General features: G+C 48.6%; 2 protein-coding genes across 60 annotated transcripts in view; one reads left to right on the top strand and one right to left on the bottom strand.

Annotated features, from left to right (window-relative positions):
- FER1L5 (fer-1 like family member 5) overlaps window positions 1-4,261 on the top strand; it is a 52,372-nt gene extending 48,111 nt beyond the window's left edge. For 25 of the 36 annotated variants that reach the window (XM_081484653.1, XM_081484649.1, XM_081484647.1 and 22 more), the window contains 8 exons: window positions 1,251-1,339; window positions 1,582-1,677; window positions 1,835-1,976; window positions 2,402-2,501; window positions 2,578-2,771; window positions 3,171-3,280; window positions 3,586-3,733; window positions 3,843-4,261. In XM_081484653.1, the coding sequence (XP_081340779.1) occupies window positions 1,251-1,339; window positions 1,582-1,677; window positions 1,835-1,976; window positions 2,402-2,501; window positions 2,578-2,771; window positions 3,171-3,280; window positions 3,586-3,733; window positions 3,843-4,070 (1,107 nt within the window). In that variant the 3' untranslated portion in view covers window positions 4,071-4,261. Of the gene's footprint in view, window positions 1-265; window positions 430-1,250; window positions 1,340-1,581; window positions 1,678-1,834; window positions 1,977-2,401; window positions 2,502-2,577; window positions 2,772-3,170; window positions 3,281-3,585; window positions 3,734-3,842 lie in introns of those variants that run through there. The other 11 variants (XM_081484658.1, XM_081484657.1, XM_081484656.1 and 8 more) reach the window with 4 other exon arrangements.
- On the bottom strand, window positions 359-25,719 carry LMAN2L (lectin, mannose binding 2 like). 24 transcript variants are annotated; one of them, XR_014051927.1, is made up of 10 exons: window positions 24,523-24,751; window positions 23,216-23,334; window positions 20,220-20,337; window positions 19,331-19,413; window positions 10,404-10,565; window positions 10,191-10,305; window positions 7,000-7,119; window positions 6,472-6,696; window positions 6,199-6,323; window positions 359-1,027 (listed from the first exon to the last, which is right to left on the bottom strand). XR_014051927.1 is itself a non-coding variant. In XM_081484662.1 (10 exons), exons 1-9 carry the CDS (start codon window positions 24,725-24,727, stop codon window positions 6,554-6,556), a joined length of 1,098 nt encoding a protein of 365 aa, XP_081340788.1. In that variant the 5' UTR covers window positions 24,728-24,751; the 3' UTR covers window positions 5,265-6,323; window positions 6,510-6,553. The 24 variants fall into 24 exon arrangements, 13 of the variants coding, with proteins under 13 accessions (XP_081340788.1, XP_081340787.1, XP_081340790.1 ...); XR_014051928.1 differs by lacking the exon at window positions 359-1,027 and adding an exon at window positions 5,265-5,734 and having other exon boundaries at window positions 6,510-6,696; XR_014051934.1 differs by lacking the exon at window positions 359-1,027 and adding an exon at window positions 5,265-5,734 and having other exon boundaries at window positions 6,510-6,580; window positions 24,591-24,751.
- Window positions 25,720-26,811: the final 1,092 nt, after the last annotated feature.

The following is a 26,811-nucleotide window of genomic DNA, read 5'->3' as shown; positions in this document are numbered from 1 at the left end:
TTAATAAGAAGCCACAGCGATGTCATGCAGAGTGGAGAGTCAGAGCTGGAAAAGTTGCTGATGAAAAACTGAGGTCTGCTGTGGAAGCGCTGGGGGGCCCCACCTGCCAGGGTCAGTACTGCCTTAGTTTCCCCTGGACGGAAGGTGGGTAGGATGGACCTGGGCTCAGAGTGCAGACATCATAACCCTGACTTGGCTATGAAATGCAGGCTGTGTTTTCTGCACAGCAAGGAACCCCAAACAAAAGGAATAAAAATCCCCACAGGCACCCCAGTGACCCCCCATCCTCCAGCCACCAGAATGACTCATCTCCTTCTCCCCATCTCAACCTGACAGCACATTCTACATAACAAAGTTCTCTGCTGAGCACTTTTTAAAACCACCCTCACTGGGGCCAATTTCAAAAGAATAAAACCAGGTCACATGGTCTGAAGGACTCTCCCTGTTGGTAGCTCTTTCTGTTGCTGTTGTCCAGTTGCCAAGTCATGTCCGACTCTGTGACCCCATGAGACTGCAGCATGCCAAGCTTCCCTTTCACCATCTTCCGGAGTTTGCTCAAACTCACGTCCATTGAGTCAGCGATGCTGTATAATCACTCATCCTCTGTTGCCCCCTTCTCCCCCTGCCCTCAATCTTTCCCAGCATCAGGGTATTTTCCAATGAGTCGGCGCTTCACATCAGGTGGTCAAAGTATTGGTGACTCTACTTTCTTGCTTTCTTCTCTCCCCTTTCCTCACCAGTTCTATCCCTTCTTGCCTAGACCTCTGCACTTGGTGGAAAGCTTGACATCATTAGGATGTGGTTCCACAACATGAAATGACCTGGAGATCACCTAGCTTACCCTTCTTCATTCAGGGCCACTAGGTGGTTAATTAACACAGCCCCCGTCCCATTCATAGCCCCGTGCAGAAAGGCTGTCAGGCAGGGCCTGTTAAATGGCATCCCCCTCCAGACCCCAGTGACATGTGATACCCTGGCACCACAGCCCCCAGCTTCACAGCCGTCACACGCCACCAGTGTGTTCTCCCTGCCAAAAAAAGAAACAAGTGGAAGCTGGTCGGCGGTGTGCTGACTTCCTGTCTGAAGTCCATCGACCTCCCAGATCCCCCAATGCTTAGTGATGGAAACACAGACTCAGCAGACCTAGAACCTGGGACGGGGACCCCAGGCCGGCATGCCGAGGGCGGGGAGTAGCGGGGGGCGGGGGGGGGGTTGGCCAAGCCCAGCCAGCTCATCCATGTGCACTCTAGGGAAAGGTGCAGATGTGGGTGGACATCTTCCCCAAGAAGCTTGGGCCTCCCGGCCCCCCAGTCAACATTGGGCCCAGGAAACCTACAAGGTGAGCGACACCAGGCAGGACAGTCCACCAGCGTGCAGGGCACCAGCAGGCTCCACACAGGGTCGCTGTGACACTTTCCCTGTGGGGAATCTAGGGCGCCTCCTTCTCGTGCGGCCCCCCAGTCCAGCCTGACTTGGGTGGGCACAGAGCACGGCTCCCCCCACCCCCCCCGGCCTGTGCCCTTGCTGAGGCTGCAGTAGGGGAGCTATTCCTCCACAAAGCTTCAGACAATGTGGCTGCAGGTATGAGCTCCGCTGCATTATCTGGAAAACCACCCTCACGGACCCGAAGGAGAACAGTTTAAGTAACGACAGGATGAACGACATCTATGTCAAAGGGTGAGGGAAGGAGCAGAGTGCCCTCCAGTGTGCCTAGTTCTGTCATTCCTGGGGATGCTCCTGATCTTGGGGTGTACTGGGCAGCTCCCCCAGGGCTCCAGCTCAGGGAGTGGGTACAATCAACCGAGAACCCCAGGTGAGAAGACTCTGGCCCCAGGTGGCTATTCGGGCTGGAGAAGGACATGCAGAAGACGGACGTCCACTACCGCTCCCTGACGGGGGAGGGCATCTTCAACTGGCGGTTCACCTTCACCTTGGACTATCTGGCAGCAGAGCAAGTGTGTGTCTTGAGCGAAAAGGTAACATGCCTGGGCTTCCCAGGTGGCACAGTAGTAAAGAATCCATCTGCTGATGCAGGAGACACACGTTCGATCCCTGGGGTCGGGAAGATGCACTGGAGGAGGAAATGGCAACCCACTCCAGTATTCTTGCCTAGAGAATCCCATGGACAGAGGAGCCTGGCGGGCTATAGTGCACGGGGTTGCCAAGAGTCAGCCACAACTGAGTGACCGAGCACACAGCCAACAGGCCCGAGGTGGGGTGGGGGGTGAGACACGCTCCTCCCCTCTCTACAAAGCCCGCGAGTTGCACAGAGATACTCGGAATGTGGCCTTGGGTAGAAACCCTCCTGCCACTCCTCCTCCTCCATGACTGTCCCATCACTGCTGGGTGGTGAGCGGCTCTCAAGAGCCAGGCCGGTCATACATACTCTGCCATCCTCCAGGACTACATATGGAGCCTGGACCCCACGGTGACGAAGTTCCCAGCCCGGCTCATCATCCAGGTCTGGGACAACAACATCATCTCCACGGATGACTTTCTAGGTGAGACCCCAGCGCAGGGCCCGCAGCTGCAGGGCAGGGGAGTGCCGTCTCGCTGACGACCTTTCTCTGGGTTCAGGGGTCCTGGAGCTGGATTTGTCGGACATGCCCCTCCCGGCCCCGCACTCCAGGCTGTGCTCTGTCAGAATGCTGGAGACTGACCCCAAGTGGCCCCACTTTCTCCAGCACAAGCACTCGTCCCTCTTTAAGATGAAGAATGTGACTGGCTGGTGGCCTTGCCAGGTCCTCGAAGGCGGCAAATGGCGCTTGTCGGTAGGGGTTGGGGCAGGTGCCTGTTGCCTGGGTTACAGGGCTGACTGCTGAGCCACATTGTTTAGTCGCTAAGTCCTGTCCAGCTGTCTGCGACCCCATGGACTGTAGCCCACCAAGCTCCTCTGTCCATGGAATTTTCCAGCAAGAATACTGGAGTGGGTTGCCATTTCCTTCTTCAGAGGATCTTCCCGACCCAGGGATTGAACCGAGGTCTCTTGCTTTGGCGGGTAGATTCTTTACCTCTGAGCCACCTGGGAAGCCCGCTGTGCCACATAACCTGGCTCTAACAGACTTCTGGGGGCCTGAGCTGAACCCCTTTTCCCTTCTGAACCCTGGAAGAGGCAGGTTCTTGTTCCTGCTATCTGAACTCAGTGCCCCCACAACCCATGGTGTTTCTAGGGTAAAGTGAAGATGACCCTGGAGATACTGACAGAAAAGGAAGCCTTAATCAAGGCGGCAGGACGAGGCCAGTCAGAGCCCAACCAATACCCTACACTTCATCCTCCCTTGTAAGGGTCCCGCAGGGTAAAGGCACCGAGGCTCTCTTCCTGGTTCAAAAAGCTGAGCTGCTGGGCCAGCAGTTTGTGTGGGGTGGTGCTGGGGAGGGGGCTGAGAAGTGAAGAGGGATACTTAAACCCACCCCCAACTCCAACTCAATGCTCAGTTATAATCAGGGGAGTGCAGCTGCAGGGAGAGAGGGGTGGGCAGAAGCAGAGCTGCTCTTTTTCAAATGAAAGCCCTTTTGCTCTGGGTTACTTGACCTGAAGGTTCCCTCTGCCCCCTTCCCTTCTCTGCCAACCCTGCTCCCGGGCAGACGCACCCACACGCTGCTCATGTGGTTCCGGTCACCCATTGGGAAATTCATCCGTGTGTTCTGGAAACGCTACCGCTTCAAAATCATAGCCACCATCATCATACTGTTCATAGGGCTTCTGCTGTTCAACTTTATCTATTCGGCTCCGGTGAGTGACAAGCCTAGGGGACAGAGGCGAAGGCGCCGTGGCTCTTGGATGACCTGAGAGAGCGTTTTTGGGCTGCTACCTCAGGCTGACTGTTGCTCGTTCTCTCTAGAACTATTTGGCCATGAGCTGGGTCAAACCGGAACTTCGGCTGAATGCCCCCATTCAAATATATGCCAATATCATCAATGTGCCAAACACCAGTAGCACCAACTCTTCCAACCTCACCATTCCCCAGCAGAACCTGAAACCTATAACAGCCCTTAAGCTGAAACTCCTCCAGGGACACGTGAAGCACCTGCGAGATATTTTTCCAGCACTTCCGGCCCCACAGAACTAATCCCCCCCACATCTGCCAGGCTAGTCTCCTGGCCCACTGACAGCCCTACCCTTTGGCTTCCTACCAGTTCCCAGCAGTTTGGGGACTTGTTTCTGGGGACTCGGAATAGTCTGGCCATTCTGTTCAGAAACCACTTCCAACAAGCAGGGCAGAGCTGTAATTTTCCACTGAAATAAAGAGCATTTGTAACAGAGAGGCACCTTGTATCTGGGGGGTTGACATCACCACAGGCAAAGCCAGCCTCTGGGACAAGACTCAGAAGGGCAGGGAAGCACCTCTTTGAGCCTCCAGGGGCTCATCCACTTTGTGGGCCTCAGGCTGGAGGAAACAGAAGGCCAGGGCATCCTTGAGGGGAGACCCTACCTCCTGTAGGGTAAGGCTGCTGCTCTCCTCCGTCACGTGACCAGGTTGGCCCCTCACCCTGGGACACAGCTAGGACTCCAGGGCCCATAGCAACATTGGGCCCCACTCATGACAGGAAGGCTTCCCTGGTGGCTCAGCTGGTAAAGAATCTGCCTGCAATGTGCGAGACCTGGGTTCGATCCCTGGGTTGGGAAGATCCCCTGGAGAAGGGAACTGGCGTGTTTCTAGAACAGAAGGCAAGAACCAAAGCAAAAGCTACAATGCTAGTCAGTTTCCTCCCACATGTTGCTCTGAAGCTGACCCCGAGTCGGGGGGCTAGGGGTAGTATACCATCTTTCACATCTTCTCACCCTCCTCAGAGCCTTGAAAAATTCCTGAGCTAGAATCACATGAAAACCACAAATGTGGTCTCCTCCATGCTGAGATCTCCCTCCTGCACCCACGTTCAGGCCAGTTCATGAGCCCACCCTTGTGCCCCCACCACAGGTGTCTATCCAATCTCCCTTGGGACTCAAAAACACAAAGCAGCTGTCTGCTTTCTCAGTTCCAAAGAAACTGGTCTGAAGGCCAAGCCCTGGCCCATGAGGGGAGGTCGGGAGGGCCCCACTGTCACCCCACCTGCAGGAGAGATCTACAGCTCGTGGAAAGGATGTGAGAAAGCCAAAGACAATAGAAACCACCACCAGCAACCCTGCCAGCCAAGGGGACCCCCCCTCCTTGCCTTCTGCACTGAGCAGAGGGCTCTCCCATCCCAGAAGGCAGGGCAAGGGTGGATGGGCTGAAGGTTTAGCTGAACCCACCCCTAGAAGGAAGGCCACACAGAAGGTCATGTTTGGTTTTCATCAGCCACATTAAGACTTTCCCTCGGGCTACAGAAGCACAGGGCTAGGAGAGCTGAGTCCAGACCCTCCAGGGAGACTCCACCTGTCAGCAACAGAATCACAGGGCAGACAGGCGAGCAGCGCCCGACTCCTTGTCAGGTAAGGCAGTGGCATCAGGGCTGACCCAGAGAGGAGGATGCTCAGGTTCTGCTGTTCAAACAACAATGAACTCTTCCAGGCACAGGTGACAGGGATCTACTGCTCCCAGATTTACAACCACCATTTCTTATCACTTAAGAAAGGGAAGCAAGAGTTCCTCTTTGGGGAGCATCCAAACTGAGGCTATAGAAGAAAGGTTCCTGACATTTTGACAGTCTAAGTAGGATTCCAAAAGTTATGATGAACACAAAACATGCAGCTAAGCAGGCTCTGGAGCATCCAGAAACATCTCCACGTCCTCAGGTCACATGGTAGATGTTGCTTTCAGTGTCAAAACGTGGAGCGGTTTCACAGTTAGTCCCACAGCACCTGTGACGTCTCCCAAGCTTCTCTTGACTTCACACACCTGACTGGGGGCCTAACGGGGCCTAACTGGGAGTGTCACGAACACACCAACAGAACCAAGATCCACCCTCAAGAACAAAGGCCAGAGTGGCAAGCCCCAGCTGAATGCCCCCTCCCCATGGCCACTTAACGAGGATCAGGGACACCCAAGTGTGTCCTGCAGCCCCAGGCCCTAACAGAGAGGCAGCCAGGTGTCTCTTCCACCTCAGCTTGCATCTGCAGAGAATGACGGAAGGAGGGAGAGGCAGGGAAGAGATTTCCATCCCAATTTCCAAGGAAAGTGCCTCAGGTGGACAGGGGCTTGGACAAAAAGCAAAACCCAGTGGTTGGCTGGCCAGAAGGAGTGAGGAGTCACCAGTTTCTAGTCTTTGAAAACTTACAAGTGAAGCCCAAGGGTCCTGTGAGGTCAACAGTACGGCAGCCTGGGCTAGGACTCCTTGCGGTGGTTCTGGTATCATGGTGGCCCAGGTCCTCGCCAGCCCTCTTCACTCCCAAGTGGCGGGACCTTGAGGAAGGCACATGGCAGCAGCATCACCGGGGGGTGGGCTTCCTGAGCCAAAGTTGGCAACTGGGGGAGCCAGCGTCCCTGCCCTCAGAGCTCCAGTGACAGACCCACATCCCTGACCAGGCGCTGGCAACAGGAGAAGACCTGCCTGGCCGGGTGGGTAGGTCAGCGCTGCTCCTCCCGCACCTCCTAGGTGACAGTCACACAGGTCGAGGTTGCAGGGGGGGCACTCAGTAGAAACGCTTCCGACTCTGGTCCTGCCATTTGTTGTAGAGTATGATCCCGATGACAATGGCAAAGACGGAAAACACCAGAGAGAAAAAGACGATGAGAAAGAGGGCCAGGCCGCTGAGGGGTGGCAGCGGGGCGGTCACTGAGGAAGCAAGAGAGAAGCAGGTCAGAAGGAGGGAGCCGCGTGGGGAGGAAAGGACCGGCTGACGAGCTGTTCCCGTTTTTGGGAGCTGGAGCTCCAGTACACCCTTTCTACATGCCAAAATTTAAAATAATAAGCAGCCCTGAACTGCTCATCAGTAACGTGGAGACCAGTGAGAGAGCAGGGGCCAGTGCTCCAGGTGGAGCCAGCCCCCACTGCTGGGCTGCATGGCCCGCCGGCCCCCCAACAGCCTTCAGCCCCCTGGACGGCGGTGGGGCCCTTTCCCGGGACCCCTGTGCTCACTCTCAGGCAGCTTCATGTTGTCCACTGAGGGCAGGAACACGTCCCGATGCAACTTCTCCTCTTCCGGGGTCCTCTCCACCGTCAGCTCAAACAGCTTCAGGGAAATGACATCATGGTTGTCTAAAGACAGACAGAAAGACAAACGGATGACTCAAGGTACCCTGAGAAGAATGTCTTGGTTCAAGCTTTTAGTCCACAGCTAACACACAGTGACCTGGGGAAAAAAAAAAAACAACCCACCACCAAAACCCCTTGTTTCTCATCTAAAAGTACGGACAGGTTAACAGGGAATATTCTACATTATCTTATATAGAGAGTTTTCATCAACAAGCATGCATTACCTACATAATTTTATTTATTTTATTTTTGGCTGTGCTGGGTCTTTGTTGCTGCATGGGCTTCTCATTGCAGCGGCTTCTCCTGTTTTGGAGCACGGGCTCTAGAGCACAGGCTTCAGTAGTTGTGGCGTACAGGTTTAAGATGCTCCATGGCCCGTGGGATCTTCCTGGATCAGGGGTTGAAGCCGTGTCTCCTGCATTGGCAGGCGGATTCTTTACCACTGAGCCACAAGGGAAGCCCCCTATATAATTTCAAAATTGAGATTTAATACAAGAACTAATCCCCAGTCACAGGTAAAACCTTCTAGTGAAAGGAGACACAGCAGCCCCACAGCTTCCCTTTAACATGGACTACACTCATGATCAAAAGAGGAAAGGGCCACATAGCTGCTGTTCAATGTGCCCTGAGCAGGGCACAGCTACTGGCCTGGAACACACTTCCCTTCTGGACTACGGCTAACTCTTCCCAGTTCCTTGTGACTATGACCCTGAATCTCACTATTAATTACCAGAGAAGGATGAAGGAGTTAGGGGCTCAATTTTTTTTCTCTCCCCTTTTAAAGTAACATTATAAACTCACAGATTCAAACATATATGATTGTTTCAATCACTGCAGATGGTGAGTGCAGCCATGAAATTAAAAGACGTTTGCTCTTTGTAAGGAAAGCTATGACAAACCTGGATGGCTTATTAAAAAGCAGAGACATCATTTTGCCAACAAAGATCCACATAGTCAAAGCTATGGTTTTTCCGGCAATCACGTATGGATGTGAGAGCTGGACCATAAAGAAGGTTGAATGCCAAAGAATTGATGCTTTTGAACTGTGGTGCTGGAGAAGACTCTTGAGAGTCCCCTGGACAAGAAGGAGATCAAACCAGTCAATCCTAAAGGAAATCAACCCTGAATATTCATTGTAAGAACTGATGCTGAAGCTCCAATCCTTTGGCCACGTGATGTGAAGAGCCAACTCACTGGAAAAGACTCTGATGCTGGGAAAGATTGAGGGCAGGAGGAGAATGGGGCAGCCAAGGATGAGATGGTTGAATGGCATCACCAACTCAATGGACATGAGTTTGGGTAAACTCCAGGAGTTGGTGAAGGACAGGGAGGCCTGGAGTGCTGCAGTCCATGGGGTCACAGAGTTGGACATGACTGAGTGACTAAACTGAAGGATGAGATAGTCGGATGGCACCACCGACTCAATGGACATGAGTTTGAGCAAACTTTGAGAGAGTGAAGGACAGGGAAGCCTGGAGTGCTACCATCCATGGAGTTGCAAAGAATCAGACATGACTGAATGACTGAACAACAAAATACACTGAAGTTGTACCTCTTACTGATGCTCAAGTCAAAACAACTTCACCCAGTGGGAGCCTATTCAAGTCGACTCCTGAGTCCTTTTACATGAACCTAGAAGTTTTTGCTATCTTCTTTGCTTTTCTGGGAAGTTTTTAGCTTGTATTTCCTACCTTAGACCTGGCATCAGACACATCTCCAGGAAGCTTTTATTCTTGTTAGTGGGAACTGGTATTAAGAGGCCACAAATATGAGGGCAGGGGTGCTCAGTGCTACTAGGTTGTTACTGCAGACTGGATTTCTTGCCATCTCTATTATTAGGATGACATTTACAGTGGTTGGGGCTCTTAGAATCTTTAGCAGGTAAAACCAGGTTAAAAAAAAAACAAACTGGATTTACCTTCAACTAGAAAAACTGTTTTCTCTGCCAGGACTGAGATTAAACAACAGGACAGCCCACATTTTCTCCTGACAACAATGGGCCAAGACTGAGTAGACACTGCCCATTTCAGATGGGCATTTGCCTTTCTGTTTTGCTACAAGAAAGTTCTATTTCATACCAGCTTCATTCATAATACACTATATTAATCAAAAGAACCAAAAGTTTCTCTATCTCAAAAGACGTCATGATTGAGGCTTAGGGGGAGAATGGACATAAAAGAGAAACTTTGGAAACAAGTAGGTAGAAAATCCAGAGAAGATAGAAGAGCCTGGTTTTGCTAATGTCACATAAGTCAAGTAAGGCAAGAGTTTCAGGGTAACTGGTCAAATGAGGTCAAAAGCAGACAAAGAGCAAACACACAGAGCAAAGAAACAGAGGCAACTTTTATGAGAACAGTGCTAACAGCATGGCAGAGACATAGGTCTGAATGCAGCATTTACCATGCTGGTAATTTATAGAGGTGGATGGCCTGTAAACAGAAGCATCTGTACACACAACACATTCAAAAGTATGAGCACAGGGGTCTTCCCTAGTGGCCCAATAGTTAAGACTCCATGCTCAATGCTGGGGACACAGGTTCGATCCCTGATTGGGGACTAAAATCCCACATGTCTTTGGGCAAACTAAGCCCAAGAGCCACAACTACCGAGCTTGCAAGCTCTGTAGTCCACACACCACATTGACAGAAGCCCTAATGCAGCCAAAATATAAATAAATAAATAAAATGAAGGTTTTATTAAATAAAAAAAAAAAAGAAATCTGAGCACAAAAGGGTTTGGGGGTCAGTCAAGGAAAAGCTTTGTGAGGAGAAGGGGAAGCCAGCACGTCAGGTGAAAGGACTTGCCTATAGAAACAGGCACAAGAAAAAGGGCAGCACAGACTGGAAGAACCGGCTAGATGAAGAGGCGAGCACTGCTTGCTGTTAGCAGCAAACCTCTCCCAGATACAACTGTGCTAGACGACCCTAGGCCTGGGCATTCTGGGCTCCACACACAAGAATGCAGGAATGGGAGCACTCGTGGGCACTTGCTTGCCAGAGCTCTGCCCAGCTGACCCTCATGGCCGGGCCTGCCTAGTGAGATGTGACCTGAGTTAGGGCCAGTAAGGGCAGTACCCGAGAGATCGCCCGTGATGGACGAGGTGCCAAAGTAGTAGCCCCGGGGCAGGCGGACCCCTGGCACCTCTATGCAGTCCCTCCATTCATGCTTGCCGTCGATGTCCATCATTATCTACAACACAGAGAGGGGGGCAAGTCAGGGCCGGGCCCCGGCAGCGGAGCAAGACAGCCGGCGCTGCCGATGGGCGATGTGCTGGAACGGGGACTCACCGTCAGGTGCCTCTTGACGTAGCGGATCACAAGGAAGGTGTCGTAATGGAGGTTGCGGACGATGGCTGTGCAGCCCCCCAGCTCTGTAGGCCGCCCATCCCGCTCGTGATCATAGCTGAGGGAGCCGTTGTTCACCATGGCTGAGATGTAGGGGAACACCCGCTGGGAAGGCAGGGGAGGAAAAGCAGAGGGCGGTGAGGAAGTTCTCGCAGGAACGCCTGTGTACACAGTGACGGGACTGCTGCACACAAAGCTGAGCTCTTCACGACAGACCAGACGACCACTCTGCCTTGTCACTAGCAGCCTCTGAGGGCCCACGCTCAGAGGGTCACTCGAGGGACAAGGCCCAGAAGTGACTGACCTCAATACCTGCCTCCAGGAATCCTCCTCCCATCTGGGGTGGGTCCGAAATGGCCCCTCTGACACTCTGGGGTCTGACTGGAATCCTCCCAGAGATTAGCACTTGGCACTTATATTCTACCCAAGACTGGTTTTCTTCTTATTTGTATGTGCATGCATGCTAAGTTGTTACAGTCATGTCCGACTCTTTGCAATCCTCTAGACTGTAGCCCAGAGGCTCCCCTGTCCACGGAATTCTCCAGGCATGAATACTGGAGTGGGTTAATATGCCCTTTTCCAGGGGATCTTCCCAACCCAGGGATTGAACCCTAGTCTCCTGTGACTCCTGCATCGCAGGCAAATTCTTCACCACTGAGCCAATGGGGAAGCCCCTATGTGTATGTATGTATGTGTGTATATATACACATACATACAAATACATATCACCAACTGCCATGTAAACTTCTTGAAAAATCATTTATTATGCTTTGTATGTGTCCACCATAGCTCCACCTCTTCCCCTACAAGGGCAAGTACTAGGTTGGCAAAAAAGTTTTTTTAGTTTTCTATAACAGCTTATGAATAAACTCAAATGAACTTTTTGGCCAATCCAGTATTTGGCACACCCAGGTATTCTGAAAATACCTGTTCGCTCAGGGAACTCTTTCCATTTAGAATAGCACCTTTCAAATTATAACATTCTATAAGCACATGATGTGAAATGGATTAGGACTCAGAAAGGAAAGTGCCAGAACCAGGCGGCCCGGCGGTGTTCTCCAGCCACAGGTGACTATCCGTAGTTAAAAGACCTTCCGGCCCTTCACTACACACAGCTTCTCCAATAATACTCAGTGGGCAAGGTTCTCCTACTGAAAGTCTCTCCCAGCCCACCCATCTTCCCACCTACTTCAGAGACCCTCTCTCTCCAATAGCCCTTGTGGAGCAAATTCTTCCTTAGAAATGACCAGCTAACAATTTCAGAACAAGCCTGGAGCTAAGGCAGTGAAGAGAGAGACAGGGTGATGAAAGGACAGGAAACATGAGACATGCCACTTCTCTGCGGAGTTCCTCATTGTTCTAGACAATCAACATGCAAGATGAAGATGCAGGCGGAACTGGAGACTGGTGACTCTGGAGACAATGGCCACACAGATTGTGAACAGTCGCAAATGTTGGATGGGCACACAAGGGAATCGGGGATGGCCACGGTGAGTCAAGAATTGAGTACCTGGACTCCTGGAGAATACCGCCTCTTCTGGGCCTGAGAGGGTCCAGCAGGTTATTATAAAAACAAGAGAGGGCACAGAAGACAGGAGACCAAGTCAGAAAGAAACATCCGCGGAAGAGAGATGACCCAGCTGTAGTGGAAGAGCAAACCAATCTCAATCCCCAAATAGAATTTTAGGGTCCATAGAGGGCATTCCACAAGTCCTCAGACCCCTCAAAATTATAGGCAAAAATAATTATAGGCAAAAAACTACATGAGCAGGTGCTTGTACATTTTCTAAAGAGTGGGTCTGCTGCTATCATCAGATTCTCAAGGGGGTCCACTAGGAAGAACTCTCTAACCCACACAGGGTCCTAAAACTTTCAGAACTTTATAAAAACACCCAGCATCACATTCTCTAAGCAGGCCTCGCTTATGTCTCTGACAGTCCAAAGGTCAGGCCATGAGTTTGTCTGTGCCCAGACGACAGTACTTCTGTGGCAAGGAGAGAGACGAGGCTGATAAATAGGACTGCTGCTGCTGCTAAGTTGCTTCAGTTGTGTCGACTCTGTGCGACCCCAGAGACGGCAGCCCACCAGGCTCCGCCGTCCCTGGGATTCTCCAGGCAAGAATACTGGAGTGGGTTGCCATTTCCTTCTCCAGTGCATGAAAGGGAAAAGTGAAAGTGAAGTCGCTCAGTCGTGTCTGACTCTTAGCGACCCCATGGACTGTAGCCTACCAGGCTTCTCCGTCCATGGGATTTTCCAGGCAAGAGTACTGGAGTGGGGTGCCATTGCCTTCTCCGGATAAACAGGACTAGATTCTTCCAAATTCAAGATGTCCTTTACTGCCCAGGATCTCAGGCTATAGCTCTTGCCCAGAAGACAAAAATCCCACCACTTGAGAGACTATCAAATTAACTCTAATCCAAAGGGATCATTTACCCTCTAATTGAGCCTTATGGACATATATCTCCAAACAGTTATTGTTATTCTAACCTACAACATGTGGGCAAGAAAAAGCTCCGTGGGAACATTGCAGCAGGACAGATTTAGAAAGTCACAAGGTTCAAGCGTGTTTAGCTTTGCTCCAAAAAAACTGCTACAGTTCTCAGCACCAGCAATAAGAGATACCTGGCACAAGCTCAGTTTAGCCCTGCCCTACTGTGGGCCAAGGGGTAGAACCCAAAGCATTCCTTTCTCTAATACTGTCCCAGACGCTGGACGCTCAGTGGGAAATAAGACAGGCAGATGTCTGCTCTCATGGAGCTGACATTAGAGGGGAGGAGACATACAATCAATCTTGTTGTTGTTCAATTGCTCAGTCAGGTGTGACTCTTTGCGACCCCATGGACTGCAGCACACCAGGCTTCCCTGTCCTTCTCTATCTCCCAGAGTTCACTCAAACCCATGTCCATTGAGCTGATGATGCCATCCAACCATCTCATCCTCTGTCACCCCCTTCTCTTGCCCTCAATCTTTCCCAGCATCAGGGTCTTTTCCAGTGAGTCGGTTCTTCACATCACGTGGCCAAAGGATTGGAGTTTCTGCATCAGTCCTTCCAATGAATATTCAGGGTTGATTTCCTTTCGGATTGACAGGTTTGATCTCCTTGCCATCTAAGGGACTCTCAAGAGTCTTCTCCAGCACCACAGTTCGAAAGCATCAATTCTTTGGCACTCAGCTTTCTTTATGGTCCAACTCTCACATCCATACATGACTACTAGAAAACCATAGCTTTGACTATATGGACCTTTGTTGGCAAAGTGATGTCTCTGCTTTTTAAAACGCTATCTAGGTTGGTCATAGCTTTTCTTCCAAGGAGTAATCGTCTTTTAATTTCACGGCTGCAGTCATCATACGCAGTGATCTTGGAGCCCAAGAAAATAAAGCCCATCACTGTTTATGACAGTGATAAATGCTATGATGAAAATAAAATAGGTAATACAATACAGAGGGGACATATACCTGAGGAGACACCATCTGAACTGAGACCAAGCAGTTAAAGGGAATCCACCAGGAAATCTGAGGGCTGAAGGAGCAGAAGGTTAGCATCTTCAGAACTAGGGGTGTCTGCAACTCAGTGAGTGAAAAACAGGCTGGTGGGAGCGGAGGCGGGAGCCAGACCACGCTGGGCCTTACAGGCCACAGTAAGGGTCTTGGGGGAGCCTCAGACCAGCTCCCCAGCTATTCTCTTATACCACCGGTGTCCTGTGTACAGGACTACAGAAGGTATGAAATGAGCCAGTGGATGTTTAACTGCTGGAAAACTACTCTTCTACCACTATCATTTAGGACAAGGGAATTATGAATGTGCTGTCAGCAGTTTACAGAAATGGGCTTCGGACGAAGAAAGCATATAACTTCAGTGAACAATGAGGAAAAGGAAGGGATTGAAGATGCACTCAGGAGCTCTGGTGATCCCAAGGCTTACTTGATGTATCAACCCCAGTACCTGGGATCAGAAGTTTAAGTTGTAACTTTTGAGGGAGTGCTGAGAACAATGATCCTTAACCTAAGGGGGCCTTGCTCTTGCCAAGGCTGGTGAGGCACCCTCTTATTTAGCACCAGCCAGAAGTCAGCTGGGCCTCGCCATAACCTGGGGAAGCTTTTCAACTGCACATACATATGGGAACTACAGTCAGAGAGCCTCATTCAGCAGGTTTAGAATGGGGCATGGGACTATGTATTTTTTAAAAGGCAGGACTTCCCTGTGGTCCAGCGGTTGAGAAGCTGCCTCCCAAAGCAGGGGACACAGGTTTGATCCCTGGCTGGGGAACTAAGATCCCATAAGCCTCGGGGTAACAACTGGAGAGCCTGTGTGCCACTACTAAGACCTGATGTCGTTAATTAATTAAAAATAAAAGAAAATAAAAGGCACTATGGATGATTGGGATGTGGCAGGTGAATTTAAGAAATATAGCACTAGACAGAGGCCTACAGCTTCAAAGTTGGAATCTGTCCACTTCAGTAACTCATGGCTTGGCCTTCAACTTGACACCTCACATTAACCCTAAGTCTTTAAATGCCCCTTTAACTTCTACGCCCAGTCAGGAGTTCTTGGAAGGGTTTCCTGGGTACCCACTAATTTCACCCAGAAGCTAATTTTCCTTCCTTGGAAAGCAGCCTATATACAGCCAGAACCAAAGGCAGGAGAACCGCCCTGACTGTGGCAAAGGTGGCAGTTTCATTCCTCTTTTAAGTCACCAAAAATTAAGAGCTCCTGCCTAGCTGTCCAGATGGTGGTTGTCTGAAGAGTGGGGAAGTGTTTTTAACTTTTTGTACTACAAGGTACTATTGTACCTTCAGCATACCTTGAATGAAAAGAGACTCGTGAACTTGTGGATCCTATGCTAAAACTCCACAGGTGCAAAGCACACACGCTGTGACTCACTAGGTAGAAAAAGGGGCACACACAGCCCTCTGTAATCAGGGAGACCTGGGTTCTCACTGCAGTCACACCACTCACGCCTGTGTAATCGCGGAGATTCTATTTCCTCACTATAAGCAGGGAGAACAACACACATCTCCCAGGGTTCACTATGAAGATGAAATATGTAGAGCATTTAGTACAGTGCCTGGTATTCAAAAGGGAGTCAATAAACATTCACTCAATGACTAAGTGAATTTCTAGATCAAAATATTGCTTACAGGTGCTCATATATAAACACAAAACCAAACATATGTTTTTGAGCAGTAATTCCCAGACCATTGGCTGTTATGGACCACTAAAAATCTCCAAACACATAATACATTCTGGGAATTAATAGGTTTGCTTTTTCTTGATTTTTTTTTTTTTTTGCCTATTAAATATGTTACAATACAATTAAAATACAATAACTATATTAAAATACAATGACAAGACAGCCATCTAAAATAAACATCAGTTTTAAAAAGAACATTTTAAATAAAAAAAACTAAATATTTAATAATAAATAAAGAATAAAACATTTCACATTTATGAGAAGCCACTTCACTGTTCCTACTGTCAACCAGGGAAACTGTTACCAACCAACAGAAGTCTATGAACCAGCATCCAGGAGTCACTCGGAGCAGGTTTACCAACCTAAACCACACTGCACTTGAGCAAGCTGACCAGGTCTGCTCTCTGGAACCTAGGTGTGAAGACAAGGAGGGTGGGAACGGAGACGGAGAGCACGGAGCCACAACAGCACTGCTGAGATGTCTGCAAATGTCCCCAGGGATGTCACTTAGTGCTGTCAATACAAATAGCCAGCATTTTCTGAGAGCTGACTCTGTGCCTAAGAGGTCCATCTTAACCTTCACTGCTATACAACATTACGGAAGCACGTGAATGCTGTGCTGTGCTGTAAATTCTCAGCTGTATCCTACTCTTTGCAACCCTATGAACAGACTATAGCCCACCAGGCTCCTCTGTCCTTGGGATTTCCCAGGCAAGAATACTGGAGTGGGTTGCCATTTCTACCTACAGAGGATCTTCCCAACCCAGGTATCGAACCCTTGTCTCCTTCGTCTCCTGCACTGCAGGTGGATTCTTTACCACTGAGCCACTGAGAAAGCCCAGTATGTGAATGCTCTTGTTAATGAGAAGATCATTCAACTCTGTGGAAGAGGAGATCTCGTCTACAGTTCTACTTTGGGGAACCCATGAACCTCCTGAAATTGCATGTAAAATCCTATTGTATTCAACTGTAGCAGAAATACATTTCTACTTCTCTTGAAAACTAATTCTCACCAATGAAGCTCAGCCTCAATCCCTAATGACATCTGAGAGCTGGCCAATATTCCTGGGACCTAATTTCCAAAGGAGTGTCTCTTAGAAAACACTGCCTCACCAAGGATTGAGAAAAAACAAACAAAAAACCCCACTAAATCACATCCAAATAGTATAACAAGAGAATTTACGAAGTTATAGAGTTCTTTTAATAATGTAAAAATTCTTTCCACCAACAATAAAGAGACCAAGAGGGATGAGTGTTTTCATCAACATAAAGAATGGAGGGAATGTGTTATTAAATTCATGGCATATTACTGTTTATTTTCTTCCAGTTTCAAAAGAGGAAAAACAATCATTACGTTAAAAAAATATGGGAAGTACCTCAAACTCGTCTTCCAAGCTGGCCTGATCTGAGAAGAGCAGTGAGCTGCTCACGCCACTCGCCAACCAGCTGTTTCTGCCTCCAGGGGTCCTTTATGCCAGCTATATATGGGATTCACCTACAGATGTTTGAAAAGGTTAAGCTGCCCATCAGACTCCCTGAGCTTGGGGCCTGGACAGCAGTAGCTTTAAATGCTCTGCAGATAATTCCAAGGGCAGCTTCAGCTGAGGCAGAAAAGAAGTCCCAATTTTAACCACCTGAAACTGCTATTTTTGGTTAACATCTACTCTCCTTAGAAAACAAGGCCCATCAGATCTGCCCTCTTAAGCAGAATGACTCCTGCCTCATGGTGAAATGAAAGCTAAGAGAGCGTGAATGACTTATTTCTTGGAGAAACAGAGAGCCACGTTTAAAACTCTAGTCAAGCCCTAAAGCCCATGCATGCTTCAGATGCACTTCTAACCACCACTATTTCCTCAATGGGACTGCAAACCCTTCTCACAACATCCCCCTCATTAAAATCCTTTAGTGCACTTACCCCCTAAAATACTTATAGCTCCAGACTCCCTGACAGGCACACCACCCATCAGAACTCACCCCACCATGTGCACGGTGAGAGCGAGTCACCTACACTCAAATAGCTCTGCCGCTGGTCTAAAGAGTCAGGTCACCAGCCACCCGAGGAGACGCTGCTCAGTCACAGTGGCCCATGAACGTGGTTGGGACAGAACAGTGTTAGCAGCAAAGAACGCAAGGTGAAGGGCGGCCTTGTAACACGGGGAGACTGAGGGCCCTCTTTTTCTCTCTAGACTCATCTCTCTCTGACCCCGCCTTTTCCCCTTCACATTCATTGTCCCTTCTCTAACTTTAACACATTAACATATGCTTTTCTATCTGCATCTAATCTAATCCTGCAGATTTCAAAGTCAATATCACTTTCTGGAAGAAGTCTCTCCCAACCACCGTCCCCACCACCACCGTCTCCCCACAGGTTAGATGCTCCTGCCAGGTCTTCCGAGATCACCTCCATAGAGCCCCCATCAGCACGCTCACACATCAGTGCTACTGACTGTAAGGACCATGCGGATCTCGCTAATTCCCAGGGCCTGGCACCTCAACAGTGGCTGATGTCCGGCAGACTGAAGAAGAGCCCAGAAGCAAGTCCCTAACTGACCCACAACAAAAGGTTCCTCTCGTAACTCAGGTCTCGCTTTCCACCTCCTTTAAGCCAAACTCTATACGGAAATGTGAAAAACTATTGAATCTGAGTGTTGCATATACAATGATCTGTTTCTCCAATTTTTTTATACATTTGAAATTTTTCATAAAGAACTTTTGGGGAAAAAAGTAAGTTCTGCTTCCATTTCTAATTGTGCCTTTCTTGCTGAATATTATTTAGTGATAGGATACCCAGCAACATGTCCTAATCATTTTCCCACCATCTGCTGGCAGAGTCACCAAGCAGAGAGAGCACAGGCCTGTTGCTAGTATAAGCAAGTACTAGAGAACCCTTATGGTCAGCTAACAAAATGCAGGATGCTTCTGCTAATAGCCAGACTGTCGTTGCTGTTGTTGTTTGGTCACTAAGTCGTTTCTGACTCTTTGTGACCCCCTGGCGGGACTGTAGCCTGCCAGGCTCCTCTGTCCATGTGATTTCCCAGGCAAGAATACTGGAGTGGGTTGCCATTTCCTCTTCTGGGTGGTTTTCCCAACCCAGGGATTGGGAAAACCCGTGTCTCCTGCATTGGCAGGCAGATTCTTTACCACTGAGCTGCCAGGGAAGTCGACTGAATCCTCTACCAGGTTTCAACAAAATGCTGAGATTTCATCAATTTCTTTTACAGCCTTTCCTAGAGGAGAGCAGTATGCAGGTCTGAGAAGAGGAAGAAGAAAAGGATACTGGCAAGGGGAAGCAGCTGCAGAAGAGAGCTCAGCAGTGACACAGGATGTCAGGGGAGTAGAGGTACACAATTCAGCTTGCTCGGGTGCTGGGCTAGGAGCCACGGCACCACCAGCCACGCATGCTCAAGTCTAGTGGCTCCCAATGTGTGCAAGAGAGAACACTGTTTAACACTGACAAGCCCCCATCACGAGGACCACTCCCAAGACTGTGCACCATGAACAATTCTCTTCTAGAAAAAAAAACTGACATAGACATTAACTCTTGAAGTGCAACGACGAAGAAAATAGCACCAAACCCCTCACTTCCTCTTCCCTGTTCCCTCCTGAACAACATTCCTAGGCAAAGGGCTGTGATGTCAGTTCAATGTGGCTGACCTAAGCTATAACACTGGCCATTACCTCTTGCTGCTTCTCCTCATTGGGATAGGTGTCTACAAATACTCCCAGCCCCACAAATTTGTCCATGTTTCCAAACACAGGGCCTAGAGAGAAAGAACAGATGATGAGCAACAGTGAAACAAAGCCAAGAGGTGATAAAGGAATAATACATCACTGTGATGGAGGAAAAAGTGAGATTCAAAGGAGCACCAGGCATTCGTTTAAGATGAGAAAACAGCTGTAAAAACACCCCATGAAGGGCTCTCAGCCTGTAACAAGCACTCAGTAAGCACCTGCAGTTGTTTATCATTAAAGGGGAGAGAGAGGCCAGCGTCACCTTGCTTAGCACTCCAGCTGCTCCCTGATTTGACCTGGTTGCTAAGGTGCCCCTGAAGAATTCTGCTTCACAAACACTTGTGATGACTATGCCCCCGAGTGAACTGAATTCCCAAGTTACTGCTTCTAACTGCAGAAGAGATCAGGTCAGATCAGGCTCAATTTGTCATGTACTTGCAGCAAAGCCTCCCGTACAAGGAAAAATAGATAACTCTTCTCCTTTCTCCTGACGCAGGAGTTCTGAGATGGGTCTCTACTCGGGCCCAGGAGAAGCCAGTACGCCCAGTGTCAGGATTTGGGAGGGCCAGTGCTTTCCTTCAGCCAATTGGGCCACGAAGTTTCCAAGGGAAAGCAGAAGTAACCAATAAACAAGAAACCACCCCAGGATGAGTCAAGGTCAGCTGCTTTTAGGACTCTGACCCCATTCTAGAGACTAGACAGGCCAGTGTTTATCCAAACATCAAGGGAGAGGGAAAACCACTGGCACTGTGAAGTTGTGCCCTTCTCCAGAAGAGGGCACGTGCAAAAGCAGGCCTGTCACACCCCACACAAGAGCAGCCCAGGGTCCCAGTACCTGGCTGCATCCGGTCCTTCGTGTACCAGATGGCCAAGCCGTCCCCGTGCAGGTTCTTCTTCCCTTGCCCGTGGATTCTGAAGTGCACCTGCAACTCCCAGTCTCTCAGGAAACACGGCTAAAGTGAGAGAGACACTGCAGTCAAAGAGGAGCATGAAACACCAGGCCTCAGGCCCTCATCCACAGTCTACAGACCTGGAAAACACAAACGCGGGGGACGCGTGGCTAAGAGGTAAAACAAGACTTGCTAAGGGTTTATGTAGTAAAATTAAACAGTTTGAGCCATTTATCTGTATGCAGTATTTAATATGAAAAGTGAATACACCTCCCAATCAGTGTCACCATCTCCCAACAGAAACAGGATTGCATCCCAAGGTTGGAAAAGACAAGAGAACTTCACGTTAGACTACTGTGATCCTATACCCACCCAACAAAAGATCTCAGTGTCCAGGGTAGAGGTGGCTGAATTCATACTCATCTTCAATTACGATCACCCCTCTGAGAGAAAGACTCTAAAAAGCTGGAATCTCAAGAAAGGTCAAAGCCTCATTCATTACAAAAGAAAAAGATAACCTAAGTCATCATGCAAAGGTCTCCAGGAATAATTAACATCTGCTATAAACAACTCTAATTAGCTAGACTTGGCCCTATGCCAAGCTGAGGGGCAACCCAGAGTTCCCACGAGAAGAGATAAGCTATGCCCCCACCAGTGTCAGGCCCTCAGCCAAGGAGGAGAAATACACCAAAGGAGACACCCCCACCCCCACCACAGAGACAGCCTCTGGTGGAAAAACATGAAGGAGGTGGGCACTAAACAGACTCCTGTTTTTCTTCTGAACTGTGTATCAAAATCTTGAAAAAAAAAAAAGAGAGAGACAGAAGTAAGTGGATAATTCAGTGTTCTAAATAGCTGAACACTTTCAAAAAGAAACTAGAGTAGGTATTTGGTTTAGAGAGGATCCTGGTTAAGCTTCACCGTGAAAATCGAGGGGAAGGAAGAGCAGATAGGCCAGTTCAGGCAAAGGCTCTCCATGTAGATTGTTCAAAAACAAACAAACAAAAAAAACCCAGTAGATTGTTCTGGCTCTTGAGCAACAATTATTTTCAGCTTCCATTTTCAATTTCTGGGAAATCCTCTTAAAGTGCTAGTATTAGTACATAGTCAAAAGGGGTGTGGACACTTCTGAGTTCACCAAAGAACCCTGAAATCTCCAACAGTTTTCCCTCCTCTGATAAGCCAAGCCCCCAGTTGTCATCTTGGGTTCTCATCTTTCTGCTATTTCATTTAGATTTCAGGGCAAGAGTGAAATTCAGTGGCAGGAAGCTGCCCCCATAACCAGTGGGCAAGTATTATGCCTCTGGGAAGACACTGAGCCAAGAGGCGTCTGCCGCTCTTATCCTTGGCCTCGTGTAGCACAGTGCTATACAGTCTTGCTCAGGGTTGTGTCTAACAGTGGGTCTCAAACTTCGCTGCACGTCAGATTCACCTAGGGAGCTTCTAAAAATCCAAGGGTCCAAGCTGTACCCCATTCTAATTAAATTAGAATCTCTGGGGGTGGGACCCAGCCACCAACTCCAAAGGACAGCCAAATTGGAGCACCACTGCTCAAACAAATCCCTCCTATTCAAATAACTCAGAAACAATGCTAAGGCTCACTCTGACAGTCAGAAAACAAAAAACATAGGTAACAGAGATCTGAAAAAGAGCAAGATAACTAGATCCTAGACTAGAATCCTGCTACATAAAAGCGTTACATAGAGACAGCAAGATAACAGCAAAGTATCAAGCCTTGGACAAAATCATTTATAATCCATAGACCTGTATCAGTGACTTTTGTAACAGACATGTAACAAACAACAGCGCATTTCTGTAACCATCTTAACTTTCAGAAGCTTTTTCATGTCTATTGCCTTATTTTATTCTCACAGTAACCCTGGTGGGAAAGTAGAACCGATATAATGAAGCTCATTTGACAGTTGGAGAAATTGAAAACTGAGAGAGGATAAATAACTGCCAGGGCTCACAGAGGGTCTGTGAGACCACCAGATTGAGAACTCAAGTCTTTCAGCTGCCAGCCCTCCACCTCTTCTATCCGAACACACTGCCCTGCATTCCGTCCAAGAATGAGCTCAGCACTGCAATCTGGGTTAAGGGGCCAGAGTATACAAATAGCTCACGTAGAAACTTTTTGTCCCTCTGCTTCTTCAGAATTCTCTGCAACATAAAATGAACAGGGACAAGAAATTGTTCCTTTTTCTGAGATCCACTTATCCACAACTAATGATAAAAACCATGAGAAAGTAAGTTCTTAGCCTCTGAGAACCCAAAAGAAAGTATTCAAGAATGCCAAGATCACTCCCCAAAGTAAAGTGATCATAAAAGATTTGCAAAGAGCCTTGGAAACCGAAAAGAAAGCATCATCTTACACTTGTACAAAATCACAGTGCAGCCACACCAGGAATACTGCATTCACTTCTTGCCGCCATACCTCAAGGAAGACAATGTCGCTAGAAAAGGCCCAGAGAAGGGCAAATAAAATGACCAAGGGCTCAAAGTGGCTTTTACATGAAAATAAAATTTAAAATTCAACTCAAAAGGGAATAACAAGGTGGGGGCCAGGGGGGGAAGGGGATCAGGGATACTGGGATGAAGTGTAGGACAAATTTAAAAGAGTAGTCTTTTATTTTATAAAGCAAAGTAATTAAACGTGAGTTGACTTATTAACCTCCAAAGAAAGTAACACTATCAAGTCAATCAGGAACTAAAGACATTTCAGAAAACTGAATCAAAACCAACTATTTGCTATAATTAGGGGAACAGAGATCATCTCCCTAAATATCTGATTTCAATATGAAAGTCATCATAATCTCTGAAATGAAAATACTTCATATTCACAGAAGACAGAATATAGGGGGGACTGAGAATAAGTCAGTATGCCACTGAACTTTTTTAGTACTTTCTGGGTCACCAACACAGGAGGGAGAAAGATTCTTACCACCCGGTTCCACAGGGCACCCTGTTTACTTTGCATATCCGGCGTAAGGCGGATATATTGGGTCATCACCATGGCATTGCCCATCAGATTCCACAGGGAGGAACTGCTTGTGCCCACACCTATGGGGAGGAAGTAGATGAGTTCATTCTCTTCAACCCCAACCCATTTGGAAAACCGCCATAGACCCTCTGAAAGCTGGAGTCATCTTTCTTCCCCCTTCATGTCCCACCTCCTGTCACTCATTAAATCTTAACTCTTTACCACCTTTCTTCTTTTCACAGACTTTCTCAGGTGAAGACCCTAGAGCACATCAGAGCTGTCACTTCATCCACGCCACAGTAACCATAGCTCAGATTCATTCTTCTCCATTTTATATGTGAACAAATTTTAGCACCGTGAAAGAAAAAATTTCCCCAGTTATACCAAAAAGAGCTTGACTCTCTGGAGCTGTAGGGCTTAATCACATGCTTTCTTTGAACAAGAAGCTACTTTCCCCCTTAACTCAGACTATCAGCCCCTTACAAGTGAGAACTCTGTGTCTGTTACCCACAGTATTAGCAAGGAGAAGACACTGGAGACACCGTCTAAGTGAATAAGCGATCACCCTTAGCAGCAGTGTATACTCTCTTATGCTTTGTGTTTTTGTTTGTATGCTGTCCCCATATCCTCCAGTAGGGAAACACACTCATGTTAATTAAGCCATCTGCACTGATTTGGTCCTCTTTGTAGCCAACCATGTAAATGTGCTGGTTGGTAAGTTGTGCCTAGTGGTATGTACACTAAACACAGCAAAGCTAACCAGCCTCTTTCATCAACAGGGCTCCTGGACTGGAGAAGAACAGGTGTCTTAATGGACAACAGAATTTTATCTTCTCAGTGCGGCCAAGCTCTACACCAGTTCTGCCTCATGCTTTATTTCTAGCACATCCACAGCTCCGTGAGGAGCCCAGCTCACTGTTAGTGGCCCTCAATCACGGTCCACCGTTCGAAGTTCTCTTCCCTGTCCACATCCCACCTGTCCATCTCTTAACTCCCCTTCATCCACGCCCGGCGCTAGTGGCATCGGAGAACCCTGCTTCAACCTGCTGGAAACTTCCAGGGCTAATCCCGAGGGGTAGGGAGAGAGAAAGCTGACCCCTGCCCTTACGGTCCGTGGCTACCGAACACAGAGAGAGTCCCCAGGGGCTCCCACCCACCGCCGCCAGCTTCCTCGGGGTCACGAAGCCCTTCGCCGCCCCCGCCTCTAAGGACAAGCTCAGGTCCCGAAGCCCTCCCCGTGCACGACCACCTCGCCGCCGGCGCCTCACCCTGGTAAGGCTTCGACAGAGAGTGCTCCCGTTTCAAGTACTCGAACGTTTGACCCGCCCCGACTTGCCGTGGCCCCTGCCCAGACCCCAGCAAAAGGAGAAGGAGCAACATCCTGGAAACTTCCCGTGCCGACAAACGCCGCCGCCACCGCCACCGCCACCGCCGCCGCCGCCACCACCCAGAGGGTCCCAGGGACACCGCCATCTTTCCCACCGCCGTCCCTTCATTAAAAGCCCGCCCCGTCGTCCAAGCCATTGGTCCGTGGGACCATCTGCTTCACGTCCTATTGGCTCTCATATAATCCCCGCCCCCGCAGGTGAGACTTTCACCGATTGGCTGGCTTGAGTACCAGTTGCCTTGCCAACCCGCCTGGACTCCCTTACGTTTTTGCATTTATCCTGAGTGCCACTAGACCTTCTGGTATACGTAGTGATTTCCATTTTGCCTCTGCGTTCTGGAGTAAATTTAAAGAGATAAAATGTTTCTTCCAGTCCCCACGCAAACCTTCTAGCCTCACTGCCACTCACTCACTCACTCCTGACTGTACAGAGCTACCGATCAGAAGGCTATAAAACTGAAAGGAGAAATAGAGAAATTTACCGCTCAAGTAGCTGGAAAATTATCAAATTTATAAGAGGCTTGAAGAGTGCTTATCAGACAACGTGACCTGATGACATTTATAAAACCAACCAACAACGGCAGAAGACACATTCTCTTCTGTGAAAAAGAAACGTTTATCAAGATAATCTGAGCCAAAAAACTCCAAACCTCCGCAAATTTAAAAGAATTGAAAGCACACAAAGGATATTCTCCTATCATGATGGTATTACACTAGAAATCTGTAACAGAAAGATTTCTGAGAAATCCCCAAATGTTTGGAAAGTAAACTCACTTCTAAATAATCTCTGAGAGAGTAGAGGGCTCTGGGGGACTTCATCAGGTCCTCTGAGAAAGGAAACAGAGTAATCAATCCTTTACCTGTTAGTATAATCATATCTCCAGCCCTGAAGCCAAAAAACTGAGATTCATCCCAGCTTCCATTCTCTTCCTCACCAATTCCATCACCCAACCCATAAATAACTGACGGTTTTAGTCTTAATTATTCCACAGCCTTTCCATCCCTCCCTTTGTCTTTCTGCTGAACAACAGCAACAAGTGTCCCAACTGTCGTTCTGGCCACCATCATCAACATGGCCGTCCAAGTGATCTAAACCATGTAGCCATGCTTTTTCCTGAGTGTCAGGATTAAGCCAGTCCGTATTGATAAAGCTATTAGAGTAGTGTCTGGCATGTTGTAAGCACTGCTTCTGTTTAGTTCCTAAGTCTTGTCCCACTCTTTGTGACCCCATGGACTGCAGCACGCCAGGCTTCCCTGTCCTTCACCACCTCCCAGAGTTTGCTCAAACTCATGTCTATTGAGTCGGCAATGCTAGCTCACCATCTCATCCTCTGCCACCTTCTTCTCCTTTTGTCTTCAATCTTTCCCAGCATCAAGGTCTTTTCCAATGAGTGGGCTCTTCACATCAGGTGGCCAAAGTGCTGAAGCTTCAGCTTCATCATCAGTCCTTCCAATGAATATACAGGATGGATTTCCTTTAGGATTGACTGGTTTGATCTCCTTGCAGTCCAAGTATCATCATTATTAACAGAGCCCTTGATGGTTCCCAGGTGGCACTAGTGATAAAAAAATCTGCCTGCCAATGCAGAAGATACAAGAGATGCAAGTTCAATCCCTGGATTGGTAAGTTCCCCTGGAGGAGGATAATTGCAACTCACTCCAGCATTCTTCCCTGAAAAATTCCATGGACAAGAGGAGCCTGGCAGGCTACAATTCATGGGGTTGAGCCCTTGATGGTTCCCAGGTGGCGCTAGTGATAAAGAATCTGCCTGCCAGTGCAGAAGATACAAGAGATGCAAGTTCAGTTCGTGGATTGGTAAGTTCCCCTGGAGGAGGAAAATTGCAACTCACTCCAGCCTTCTTCCCTGAAAAATCCCATGGACAAGAGGAGCCTGGCAGGCTACAGTTCATGGGGTTGAAAAGAGCTGGACCCAACTGAGCACACACAAATGAGGGTTCACCATCACCTGTGAGGAAGAGATTAGGGCCCCTCAACTTAGCACACAAAGTCCTCTGCCATCTGACCCACAGCCCCCTTCCTACATCTATATGCTCCAGTTTCCCTGTTCCCTCTTTTTTTCCCCAGTCCACTTCCTCTGAAAGTCTTTCCTGACTCCCTCAGGCACTCTGAGCTTTCGGTGTTCCAAGAACATTTCTTACACAGCATTTG

Source organism: Giraffa tippelskirchi, chromosome 4 (genome assembly GCF_054371585.1).
Source record: "Giraffa tippelskirchi isolate mGirTip1 chromosome 4, T2T-mGirTip1v1.2.pri, whole genome shotgun sequence".
Taxonomy (NCBI): domain Eukaryota; kingdom Metazoa; phylum Chordata; class Mammalia; order Artiodactyla; family Giraffidae; genus Giraffa; species Giraffa tippelskirchi.
Note: the sequence above shows the minus strand (reverse complement) of the source record. Positions and strands in the feature narration are given on the sequence as shown.